This window comes from Parambassis ranga, chromosome 14 (genome assembly GCF_900634625.1).
Source record: "Parambassis ranga chromosome 14, fParRan2.1, whole genome shotgun sequence".
NCBI lineage: Eukaryota > Metazoa > Chordata > Actinopteri > Ambassidae > Parambassis > Parambassis ranga.
The window spans coordinates 17,205,610-17,219,133 of record NC_041034.1 but is presented as its reverse complement, the minus strand read 5'-3'; the positions used below and the strand labels follow the sequence as shown (position 1 = coordinate 17,219,133).

General features: G+C 44.6%; 1 protein-coding gene across 12 annotated transcripts in view; it reads left to right on the top strand.

Moving 5' to 3' along the window:
- auts2a (activator of transcription and developmental regulator AUTS2 a) overlaps positions 1-4,742 on the top strand; it is a 241,271-nt gene extending 236,529 nt beyond the window's left edge. For 6 of the 12 annotated variants that reach the window (XM_028421265.1, XM_028421274.1, XM_028421271.1 and 3 more), the window contains 5 exons: positions 492-633; positions 1,438-1,518; positions 1,621-1,704; positions 1,826-2,078; positions 2,178-4,742. In XM_028421265.1, coding sequence (XP_028277066.1) covers positions 492-633; positions 1,438-1,518; positions 1,621-1,704; positions 1,826-2,078; positions 2,178-3,387 — 1,770 coding nt within the window. In that variant the 3' untranslated portion in view covers positions 3,388-4,742. The remainder of the gene's footprint in view (positions 1-491; positions 634-1,437; positions 1,519-1,620; positions 1,705-1,825; positions 2,079-2,177) is intronic. The other 6 variants (XM_028421270.1, XM_028421269.1, XM_028421267.1 and 3 more) reach the window with 4 other exon arrangements.
- Positions 4,743-13,524: the final 8,782 nt, after the last annotated feature.

Genomic DNA, 13,524 nt, shown 5'->3' with positions numbered 1-13,524 from the left:
AAACTTATTATACAAGAGATCAAAATACAGAATCATTACAATTATGCTGTACACAATTTTCTAATTATTGTCCATTAAAGAACAGATGCAGCACTTAATGCAAAGCCTAATTCAGAACTTTAGCGTGTGTATAGACATGCTGACTGTCCGGTATGGATTGAGCTGTGATTGTGGCTTCTCTACTGGAAAAAGTTCCGCTCATATTACTGAGCATTCTTTTCAATTCTCTAATTGAATACAAGTCACTTGACATAGACGAGCAGCAAGGATCACAATGGCTGAGGTTGTTCTGCTGAGATGTCTCTCTGTTAGCCCACAGCTGCAGTGCCATTGTGGGCATGTCGTTGTATGTCATGCCATGTCATGTTTCAGTTGTGATGTCTGCACCATCTCACAGTGTTCCTGCACCACACCTTAATCAGTACCAGTCTGCTTACACTAAATTAGTAGGTTTTACAAGTGTTTCTCTCTGTCGGTCTGGCGTCTTCTAGCAGCAGATGCAAGTCGACCCTCACAAGCTAGACTTTGGCCTCAAGCCTGAGTTCCTGAGTCGACCTCCGGGCCCCAGCCTCTTCGGCACCATCCATCACCCTAGCGACTTGGCACGACCAGCCACGCTCTTCTCTGCTGCAGGTGAGTGTATCAGGACAAAAGGTACACATGCAAACATTAAAACCAAAGGTAAAGGATTGAAATGGCAGTGAAACTGTTTCAGTCGATCCCTTGGTAGAGTTATGCTGGGTGCATATTTTCTTACATGGATATTTAAAGAACACAATCTAACAAGACAGGGTTTTTCCTGCATAAAAAAATAATGAATCAGCACACCTTGCATTCATCCAAAACTCTTACACCGTAATAGTAGGTTTCAAATGGTATCATGGTTCTGCACTTCATCTTTACAAAAACAACTAAAAGTATTATTTTGTTTCCTTGTATTTTGAAAAGTCTTGGCTTGTCATATCCTGCTGTCTGTTTTCCAAATTACTGATATTACCAGGGGACATTTGTCCCTAACAATGCAGACTTTAGTTAGTGTAAAAGGATTTAGAAGTTGTTTTAATTATTCTTGTGATTGTCTGTAACATTATGAAAGAATCCCTAGATGTAGTACTAGAGGAAGCTCAGTTTATATGTCCTACAACACACTGACATAAACACTTTTGTTAGCGAGCAAACAAACATTAACTTACAGGTCCATCACAGAGGGTTGTTCTGAAGTTAATTGTGAATGAAAAACTACTCAAAATACCGATGGTATTCCTGTATTGCAATTGAATTTGTAGTGTTTGACTGATGACATCAGACAAATTCTTGCTGGGCGCTCAGAACTAGATATTTAGTAGCCTTAGAAACAGTTTCACAAAAGGCCAAATGTGTACAATTAGTTAGCACTTACATTTGATAACATTGCAGACGTTGCGGTTGTCTCCTCAGGTCCTACACACCCATCGGCAGCTCCCTTTGGCCATCCGCCTCATCATCCAGGAAACTTCCTCACCCCGGCATCTCACTTAGGTACGAGGAGTGTTCAGTTAGGTTGGCCTCAGTCTGGAAATGAAAAAACATACAATGGTAACTGAACAATAACATCTCATTACCTTATCTTTGTCTCTCCAGAACCTTTTAGTAGGCCTGCATCATTTGGAGGACTGGGTGCTCTCAGTTCATCAGCCTTTGGGGGACTAGGAAATCCAGCACTAAGTGAGTTTCAGCCTCGTGAAGGCTCCTGTTGTTTAACAGATCATATTCTGTGTAACTTTTAGTTTTGTGTCTATGATGTACTGTCATTTAACTTGTGTCCCGCTGTCTTTTCCACGTGTTGAATCCCTAACAGCGGCCAACTCAGTGTTTGGCCATAAAGATGGCCCCAATGCACAGCAGCACTTCAACAGCGGTGGCGCCAGTAGCCACCAGGAGCCGTGGAACCGCCTGCACCGTACACCGCCTTCCTTCCCTACACCGCCACCCTGGCTGAAACCAGGAGACTCAGAGAGGAGCGCCTCAGTCAGCTCGCACGAGAGGGACAGAGACTCTGACAAACGGGACCCATTGGTTGGTAAAGACGACAAAGACAGGTGGGTGTTTGTTTTAACCTGGAGAACCATCTTAAGTCACAACAAATATATATTTTTGCGACTATCTACTAACAAGGAGGTCTCTCTTTGTACTCCCAGGGACTCAGTTGAAAAGCGCCATCCGAGCCACCCGTCCCCTGTCAACCCCGCCGGGCTTCTTGGTCACAGTCGGCCTCCTGAGCACCACAGAAACCATGTGACCCCTGTTTCTGGAGAGCCCCCACGGGACAAGGAGAACAAGGCCAAAGAAAGAGAGAGGGAGCACTCAGACTCTTGGAAAGACAATGGCACAGATGACCACAAGCTCAAAGAGAACCAGCACAGTGACAAGGATGTGCCTGTCATCCACGATGGCCGAGCATCAGATGACAAAGCCTCCAACAGGGGGTCGGCATCTCCCTACATCCGGCAGACTGGGCTGGATCGCCCCAATGGGGGGCTGGGGAGGGATGTCCTGGAGAAGAAAGTAGAGCTGCAATATGAACACCAAAAGAAGAACAGTGAAGTGAAAGTGAAGGAGGAGAGGAAGGAGGAGCAGGATGGAGTCACAGAAAGGACAAGTGAGCATCCTGTACAGGTGTCCTCCACACCAAATCTCCACCCTCCATCCTCAATGACCATGGGCATGGCTGGCGTCCACCCCATCAACAGCATCGGGAGTCTAGAGAGAACTCGAGTTGTGGCGCCCTTCATGGGTATCAGCCCCATCCCAGGAGCTGACAGGTTCCCCTACCCCGCCTTCCATTGGGACCCAGTGAGGGACCCCTATAGGGGCCTTGATATTCACAGAAGGGACCCTCTGGCTAGGGACCTGCTACTAAGGAATGATCCCTTACACCGGCTGGCAGCCCCACGCCTCTATGAGGCCGAGCGCTCCTACAGAGATCGGGAGCCTCATGACTTTAATCGCGACCACCCTCTGGCCCTAGAGCAGAGGAGGGAACACGAGCGGGCCCAGCAGGAGGAGAGGGACCGCCTCAACATGCTCAGAGAGGACTATGAGCATGGGCGCCTCCATGCCGCAATGCACCACCCTGCCCTCGATGGACACCTTCCCCATCCTGGACTCCCGGGCATGCCCTATTCCAGGGTAAGTCCCTCGGCTGCAGCAGCTGCGGCGGCTGCAGCTGCCGCAGCTGCCGCCCATCAGAACGGTATCCTCAACAAAACACCACCAACCGCATCGCTGAGCGCACCACCTCCACTCATCCCAACCCTGGGTGCACGGCCTGGCTCACCCAGACGGACTACTCCCCTGGCCGCAGACATCAGAGACAGACCGGCTCACAAAGACATTGAGGCACGGTGAGCTGCACTTTGGCAAACATGGTGCTTCTGCGGCCCTGCGCTTCACCGACACTGAACTGACGCCAAGCACTTAGCTTCGGGAAAGCAAGACTGTATCATAGCTGTGAATAATTTATGCGGTGTACCCGCGTGACAAATTGTTTTTGTATAAAAACTACAAAGTGATGAGAATTGTGGAACAACAAATAATTTTTCAAAGATTTTTTCTTCCCGTTTGCTCCGGCTTTTCGTGTGCATTCTTTCTCTTGTTTAACAAAGTGAGGGGGAGTAAGACTGAACCATTTTAGAATGTACAGGTACTTCAGCACTGACAGACAGCAGAGTGTGTAGATAAAGTGTACAGCTCTCCTCGCTCCGTATGGATTAAAAATCATGGTACAAATATGCAAAAGAGTGTTTTGAAAGCTTTACTTTAACAAATGTAAATACAGGAGTATTATGGCGGTGATTCAGAATGTGCTTTTTGCAAATTTTCTTTTTGGTATTTTTTGGTCGCAAGTGATTAGCATTGTACCAGAGACCCCGTACTCAACTATGCAACAATCTGGGCTCCCTTTGTGAGAGCTGGCCTTCAAACACTACAGACTGTGTACCAATGAAGGACAACAGGCTGTATTCTCTCCACAACTCAGACTCGACAACGCTGCATTCCTGCCGCCAGATACAAGCTTTAATTGGTCCGTGCAGGTTCTGCAAATTTAAACAAAAAGGTAAAGTTGTGAGAAACACTTTATTATAAATTGTAGTGACAATCTCAAATGCAAATAATACATTTCTAAAATTGTCAATGTAAGTAGCAGCATTTTTCCCTTATTCATCTCCCTCCCAATGACTGCCAGTCTTGTTCTGGGGAGAATGCAGCACATCGCACACCATGACAGCACATTAGCCCTTACAGAAGGCGTGTAAAGTACATGTTTTGGATATAAGTTCTGTTGGTCAAACGGTGTATTAAAGTGCTTTTCTTAAGTTGTTGTAACTACAAAATCAAAAGACAAAAAAAGCAAGTCTCAATTATGGACAGTTTGTTTCTAACAAGCAGAGATCTATTTTAGTAGTCCACTGAAGGTTTAGTTGTGCGCTTCAAACTCTGTGATATCATGTCGTGCAGTGTTTTTTAATCCAACATAAAAATGTCCAGCGGAGCCATAGTGGTTAGTCAATGCGTATTGTAAAAAGATTGTTAAATAAGAAACTTTTTTGCCGTTTACCATGTACAGGGGGAAAATTAAGTCTTTCTAGATCATGTACAAAAATGGAAAAAAGTGAAGCGACTGAATGCTCCGCATGCTCCTCATTTAAACTTGTGTTATGTAAATTGTGCCATGTTATTAAAAAATGTGTACTAACCCCGTCTCTCCTGCTGGCTCTCTGCACCTTTGTTGGTTTGAAAGAGGGAATCCTCCGGAAGCAATGCATGCATGCCGACTTTCCACATTGAGTCTCCTACAGAGGGGTAAACTACCGGGACACCCCCTCTCACCTGCAACATTGACATACATTGAAAAAAACATTCTGCAAGGCCCAGCTGAACTGGTAGGTGCCAACGTACTAGAAAAGTAGACAGTCCTTCCCATAAGTGTGTTCGGTTCAATAACAGTGTTTTAAACATCAGCAGCCCTCAGTGAATTATAGCAAGGTAATTGTGTATTCAACAGAGCATGTGAGACTTATTGATATTCCCATTACACTGAACAACCAGTTTTTGTGCACCCTTTTCTGAATAATGTTTAGCACAGAGCCATCTCTGTCAGGCATCAATCAAATGGCTCGACCTGTTACTGGTGGGAAATGTCAGTGCCTGTAATTCTTCGAAGTAAATGCCTCCTGCTCCTGGGACCAATGACAATTTTCCCCTTAGACCTGCATACTAGTCCTCTGATACTGTAAGTGGTAATTCCGCCTTTTAACCAGGAGATGGCGCCAAACAACAAGGAAATAAACTGTGACAAAGGCTCTCTTTACCAATGCAAGCCCTGATAAGACAACTTGGCCTGGAATTAATAAATTAGTTGACTGACCGAATAATAACCTACAGCAATTTTGATAGGAGATTAGTTTTACATTTACAAAAACGGCACATAATTCTGGCTTCTAATATTAAAAAAAATACAAAAGTAGTGGCATGTAAACTGCTTTATACTTGCACAAACGATACTGAGGGCTCTGGAAACTCTGTGTGTGTACACATACACAAGACACATGCAGTTTTCTGATATATTACAGACAGCTAATCTAGAAAATTATCAATAATTAATCATAAGGTGTGCCCTCACGTCTGATGTTTATTCAGTCTGTACTGAAATAAAGCTGGCATTTCTTAGTTTAAAATATATAGATATCACCCTGAAAACGCTGGAAACATAAAGTGTCTGTTTTCCGTCTGGCCTAAACAGCGGTCCACAGTCCACTGCGCATCTACAGTAGTCATGACATCCACCTTTAAACTCCACATTGCAGCTATGTTCTCTCTTCACCCTGATAACATCCTGGCTTCCACCGGCTTCTAAAATAGCCTAATCTAAGCACTGACTGGCAAACTCCTGAAGCATCCAAGTAAACTGCTTTTTGAATGTGACAAATCCTCCTGCCACTGGAAAGAACTTGGCCTTTCAGCCTATATTGCAGATTTAACGTCTATTGCAGGACTTTATCCCTCAAAATACATGGGCTACTGTGTCATAGTGGGCCACAGAGGCAGTGCGCAGCTGTGGCAATGAAGACAGAGATAAAACATGAGAAATATGCAGTATTGTTGGACATACAGATCTCATTTCTCTCAAAGCCAGATGCACTCCTTATCAAGAATCTGAAGTAGAAAGGCACAGTGAAGCTATGAGTGTGCTAAGACAGGCTCGGCTCCTGACTGATGAGGTTTGACAGCAGGCTGCCTGATGGGGTTTCAAATGGGATTCTGTGAATGTGACTTCTTTATCAAGCAAAGCTGACATCTGACAACAACAACACAGGACTGATGAGAGAATCTGCAGAACCTGTCAGCAGGATCTCTGGTGGTTTACACATGGGTAAATAGCATCCAATTAAGAACTCCTAATTAGCTTGTTAAACTGGTCCAAAGGCTGATAAGTTTATCACCAATTACACACCTAATTATTTTCTTAATAAATGAATTCATTAACATAACCTGCAGTATTTATGGAGTGAACTCACTGTATTCATATTTTTTCCTCAATTCATGAATTTTGTACAAATTCTATTCACAACTAATATCTGATATCTACTATAAATTTAACTTCATGAAATCAGTTTGATTGTTTCCAGAACATTCTGTAAATGACCTACATAGAAATAGCAACAAATATTTCAAAGGCAAACTTCACTTTCTATCTGTTGAATCATTTCGGCCTGGTGTTAGGGTCAACTTGCCCTCCTTGCATTATATTCTGAGATGTGTTGTTGCAAAAACAACACTAAGGTTCAGTGGCTTGACAGACAGCATTTCCTCAGTCGCCTGAGGTGGGTCCTTCAGGAAAAGAATAAATATTATTATGCACTACTGACCTAACTATAATGCTGCTAAACAATGCCTGATTTTATCCTGAAAACCTTTGCCGAGAGAAACCTCACACACCTTATTTACATTCCTACACAGAGCCCCACATCAAGTTTGCCCTTTAAACACAAGGTGGCGTCAGTGTACACTGATGGACTGTAAGGTGAGACAAAAGAACAACCAACAAAGAGTTTCAGTGCACTCCACAGCAAGTAGCTCACAGCAGCCCTGTTGTGTCACCTCACCTGAGAAAGGAAAACCTGTTTGGCAGGTCGACTTCCTCTGACCAGCAGCGAATGCCTGGTATTTGACTGAAATGAACGCTGTCATCACACATGCTGTCAGACTGGAAGAGCCGCATGGCGTGCAAGACGCTCCTTGGGCGCCTCGCTCTTATGTTTGAGTTCAGCTAAGAAGCAAACAAAGCCGTCGTCTTCTCTCGTCAGCTGTCTGAACCCTGAAGCCTGGAATATCCTAATACTGAGAGTCATAACTGGTGGCACACCTGCCTCTGAGCTCACATGATATCAGCAAACAGGAACATCTGATGCCTCAATGCTACTGTAAACAAAACCTGTCTGTGGAAAATGACGAGACTGAGTTTGGGAAAAAGACAGAGGATCATGTTCTGTATGATAAACAAAGCCACCCAAAAACCTTGTGCAGCACAATACATAGGTTCTGGCTAATACACCACCCTAACCCCGTCCTGGGGGGGAAAAAAGCAATTACATGGGAATACTATTATAGTCTTTTCTCCTGCTGACAACAATTCTAATTCACCTCCAAACAAACACGCTAGGGTGCCCCTAAAAATACTTTGCTATGTATAAATGGGAAGGCATCCTGTTCTGAGTGGTAACATTTCCCTGGTGTTTTTCAATCCCCTGGGAAAAAGCCTGTAAACACAAGCCCCCCAGTAAGGCTGTCGGACTAGGATTAAGTTGATGCTCAGCCTTTTTTTCCAAACAGAGTTCATTCGTTCATCATTAGTCGAATGGTTTAAAAATGGGGTAGCACGTCAGCACGGTGGGGGGTACAGTTCTGGAAAGGATGAGATCAAAACAGGAAGAGCTGGCCTCAAATATAACTGCTGTATTACAGCACAGTGAATCCAACCCTCTACTGAACCCAAGAAATTACCATAATGCCTTAGACACATGTGCCCAGTAATCTTTCATGCTGACTGGGGTCAGAATCCGTCAAGCCTTTCTGATCCATGTTTTTTTCTGACAAGATGGGGCATTACAAATGTTTATTAACCTGAACAGGTAAACATATTCTGAGCTGCATGGCCTTGTCAAAATCGGCAACTGTTCTGTTTACTTTCATAAATTCTTTTTGATCTTCCTGCTTCACTGTCTATACTCTATGTGATGTTGACATAAGACAGGGATAAGCGAGTTGGTCTTAATAAAAGAAACGGGAAAAAAAAGTACAACAACAACAACAGAGGCTATAGTAAGAGGCTGGAACTGAAGCTGTGTCAACGTACTTTAACCAGACAGAAAACCACTTCAGCCTCTCTGGAGGCAGGAATGAAAACAGGAGTGTTCTCACACGGCCATGGCCTTCAAAGAGAAATGCACAGTTTCAGCATGGGAGAAGAAAGCAGTTCATCACAACTGAAAAAGCTGCATAGCCTGTCTACACTGTAGCACTCCTGGAGTCCTTTAGACATGCTGGAGTTCACTACTCCTACTTTTTATGTATTCTTTCTTCTTCATGCTGACCTAGATATTTTCTGAGCAGGAAACCAGTATGGCCTAATCCCACTGGTCTTTTATGTCCAGCAGGACCATTTGGGCTGGACGACCTTCACACACCCGATGCGGCCGAGCCTCATTAGCTGTGAGATCCAGATCTACTGCAGACAGATGAACTGTAATTATTGGAGGAGCTGCTTTTCCTGTACAGGAACATTTCAGCCAGCTGACTCACCTGGAATTCATTATTATGTGAATGTAGAGTATGCAGAGTCAACGTTCAGTGTTTGTGCTCAGACTTTCTCCTTCAAAGGGAGCACACACAACCAAGCCATCAACACAGGAGAACAACGGCCTGAATGACTACTAAAAACACATCAGAGCAACACAACAGGACCCCAGTGGTTCTGTGGAACCTGCTGTAGACCAGAGGAGGAAGACAACATTTGCCCTGCTGTTAGAATACAAGGAAATTTAAAATGTTGTAAAGTATAATAGTAAAATTTCCCCTTTTTTCCCCTTATCAATTGCCTTGTTATTTTTCTTTGTAAATTCTATGTCAGCAACTTTATGGCATTATACACTAAATGCTTAAACCAATCATGTAAATAACTGTAACCCGACATCTTCCAGGGTTTTGTGTCTGTCTCCCTGATTAACTGACAACTCATTTCAGCTTTGTCAAACATACGTAGATAAGCAATGATAATCAATCATTTGCCAAGTTAATAACAATAAACAGAGGCCGACACAAACCCAGACTTTAAAGTTAGCACGAAGAGGTTTTGTTGCAAGTATTTATTTAAAATCAGCAAGCTTAAAGGTTTCTTTGCTGTACAGTGAAACAGGCGGGTCTGCGGCTGTGGGTTGTGTAACTTAACGTGCACTACGCAGAGTTATTATTAAAAATAACATACTCAGCTACAGCTCCCACAGCAGATGCTCCGGAAGTGGCCCTAAACGCGGGCTAGCACAGGTGTGACTAATAACCTCAGATTGTGTCTCAGTTCCACTAAGTGTCTCAATGAATCATCACTGTGAGCCAGCACAGAAAAAACAACCTGGGCCTGGAAGCGGCTAATGTAAAGCAGCCATAAAAACTTTACTGTGACCCTCCTGTATGTCCACATTATATGGCTGTGACTGTGATTAAAAACAGGCTTTACCTGCTAACAAAGACACAGCATCACACTGGCTAAATAAGCAGCTCAAAATCAAAGCAACCTGGGTTATATAACAACCTCTTCCACACCACAACACTGTCAGCGTGACAATTCAACCACGGCGACAAGAAGACATCATGGCGGTGCTCTTGTCAAACAACAACTTTCAAACGAGTTTAGTCGCGACAACAGACAGCAGCTAGCATGTAGCAGCTGTAGCTAACAGTGTGTCGCTGTTCACTCATGAAACAGACGCCATTACAACCAACAATAAACCAATAAAAACAGCTTTACAAATGTAAAAGTCTTACCTTGGACACCAGATTTGTGACCTCCGGCGTTTTTCCAGAGTACAGGGGCCAAATGTTGACAAGACCGGAAGTCATGACTCAAATCCGTTTACTCCCTCCGCCATCTTGAATGTTGGAGCCTGCGGCCCTCGCTGCTGTCCAAACGTTTCCGTTCATGTTACATGAATGAACATCTAATATCACTATTTCTAACTATTTATTTATTTTATGTAATCTGTATTAATTCCAATACAGGTAAAATGTCTGCTTTACAAAGACACATGCAGATTGTTGATAGGAACTGCAAAGCAATTCATAGTTCATCTCCATCCGAACCCCATCTGCAGCCTGAGTCTCATTTCGACCTATGAGGGCTGGAGTGCGGTGTGGTGGGGAGCTTTCAGTCTGTGAAGGTGGCCTGAGCTACGTGTCCAGCATGGAGAACAGGCATTGTTTAATTGCTTAGCTGGAAATAGCCTGCAGTGGGACAAGGCTGCTCTGCTGGTGCAGAGGGAACAGGGATTACCCCATCTTGTTAAATCACCACCCTGACCTTTGCCCTGACTGTGGCTACTCTGTGATGCAACTGCTCGTGTGCACTGAGAGGCACACGTACAATATATCACTGACACCCCTGTGGTAATAATAGAGATGACCCCAATCATCAGAGGAAGAAAAGAAGGAAACTGAGGCCCATTCCTCGCCAAGGCTACATTTTATTGTTGGCCTCCATTGTGCCCTCCTGATGACACGGCATTGGAGGTTGATCACCTGTAATAGAGTCCAGCAGAGGTGTAGGATAAATGTACAAATCACATTGTAGACGACTGAGCTGAGCTGCACTGTGTAACCTCTTTCTTGGTTCGGGGTTTTACAACAAAGCTCCCCCAATCTCACAGCTTGACTTGAGGAAGATAAAGGAACAGCACAGTGTTAGGACAAAAGATAAAAGGAAGTGAGTGAGGCTCCAGATAGAGAGAGAGGATATTAAACCAGGTGTCCTGCACATGGGGCTGGATCTGAACCTCCGCACCCTGTTCTTTTCACTTCCACCGCCATATGGAAGCGGGAGCTGCTCTGATGATGACATTAATTTGCCCACACACTGGGCGCCTCCTGTGGTACGGAGCTAAGCGCTCCTCTCTTCTTTGCTTAGGCCACACGTGATGTTCCTCCTGCCACCAAACAAAATGTCACATGTGCAGATGAGTGTCACCTCACTGATCCATGAAGCTTACCAGACAAGGTCCCCCTAGAGAGAAGAGGGATCTTGATAAAACATGATGATTTGTGAACTGAGTATAATCTCAGCATGAATCTGATGCTACACTGATCCACCCCCCACCCCACCCCACCCTCATTTCTCCCTAGAGCACAGAGAAGAAGGTCATTCATCAAAAGTCACATATTAGTCATCGAAATGTGAGCAGCGTGGGGTCTTGTGACCCAAGATGATGGTAAGATGCATTGGGCGCAGAGGTCAGCCCTTTGACTTTGTATCTACCAAATGGGAAACAGGAGAGGTGGAGGGGATGGCATGCCAGCGCTCTCCTCCTCCTCCTCCTCCTCCTCCTCCTCCTCCTCCTCCTTCCAGTCTGGGGAAAGGAGGAAGACTGACAAATGAGTGCATACCAGCTGGGTAAGCCTCATGGGAGAGCTGGGCTGTCTGCAGGCGTAGCAGACAGAGTGGGATGACTGGCTCAGGTTCGGGCTGATCTCCCTCTCTGCTGAACATCCTCCACTATCCACAGCCACAAACATGCAGGTTGTTCAAGGCAACATACGGTCGAGTGGCACGAGTCTTTGCCTGGTGACACATCGATGTTGTGCCTCCTTTTCCTAGTTCCTTTCATTTGACATGGCACAGTGACTGTGCATTTAAAGTTCAGACTGTCAGCTTTAATTTAAGCAGTACTCTCAGACTGATGTGTTGTTAAAAGAAGTACAGTCCTTTCTTCACTTCACCTACAAACACCCCACATGTGTGGGGTGTTTCATAATATTATGATCATTAAAGGAAGATGCTGAATTCCTAAGAGCGCGGGAGCATTCAGTGCCTGACTTCAGGCTTCTTGTTTTGACTTTTGAGAGTTACTCTCCACAGAAGAATCCTGATCTACATTTGACTCATCAGTCAAGATACCACTGAGACCCAAAAACAAGAGGGACTACGTCCAAAAGTGGCTGTAACTGCTCAGCCATTCATCCGATGTGGCTGTAAAAGCTTACATTCACATTATAATCTGTGTCATTTTTACATCCAAAGTGCTAAGAGTGCTGAGCCAAAATGTTAATGTACTGCTGTGCCGATGGAACTGATGGAGCTCACTCTTCATGCATATGCATATTCCACTATCCTACCCAGAATTCCCCCCTGCACCCTGCTCCCAACCTGACTGAGGTTGCTAAAAACGGCAGAAAGCTTAACGTCTGTGACAGCAGTCACGCTGGAGGAGACTTTGATGAGACCCAAGCTTTTAGAGGCCTCTTTTGTTAGCAGGGAGCGAATCACGCTTTACAAGATAAATCATCCTGCATGCAGTCAGCTTAGACTGTACACAACCAGATAAGGTTGCCAAGGAAACCCTCCTGGAGAACCAATGAGTTTTTTTTTTGCCATACCAGCCTCCTTGATCTGTGCAAACAATTAATACTTTACCCAGGCAGAGGGGAGGAAGCTGGGGAAGTGGGAGGCAGGCACAAATCCCCAGGTGCTTAGCACACCACCACTCTCTCCCTTCAGCTATGTGAATGAGGGCAGGAGGTTAAAAAAAAAAATCACAAATGGATATTGCACTGGAGGACATGGAGGGATGATGTATGAGTCATTGTACATTAATTCAATGAGAGAACGGCGTTTTGTCCATAAATCTATTCTGCACACATGCGGTAGCACACATCACTAATGTCCTTTTAATGAATGTTTTGAATGCACAGCCATAAAAGTGCCATTATATTCCACCACATTCATTTGTAAGGTGGCTGTGATTGTGATGGTATCACTGCAGCTGAACAAACCCTGTGCCTGAAAGAACCCCTGATGTGCAGAGCTGCTGGGGAGCCATTAGGTTCCATGAGAGACTTTGACTAGCCACAGATCAATGCTCCGGGGCCCTATCTATTACTGACAACCAATTATAGCAATGGACGTCCGCTTAGCACTGCTACTAAGTGCTTTAGTCTTTTTATTGACTACCTGTCAACTGGATGCACACAGTGGAGCTGTTGGCTAATAATCAGCTATCGATCTATCAACATGTCCAGATCACCAGCATGTGGTTAAGTGTATAAAGAGAGGGAGAAGAGCGACAGCAGTCACGAGAGAAGGATGCAACACTAATGTTGGTGTGATTTGTCTCTCAGCTGTTAACCAGGCATTTCACATCACTCAGCATACTTAATTAGCAAGCTAATTTTGTACAGCTTTGATTAGTGCTGGCTTGCAATGAAAGTAATTACCCACCA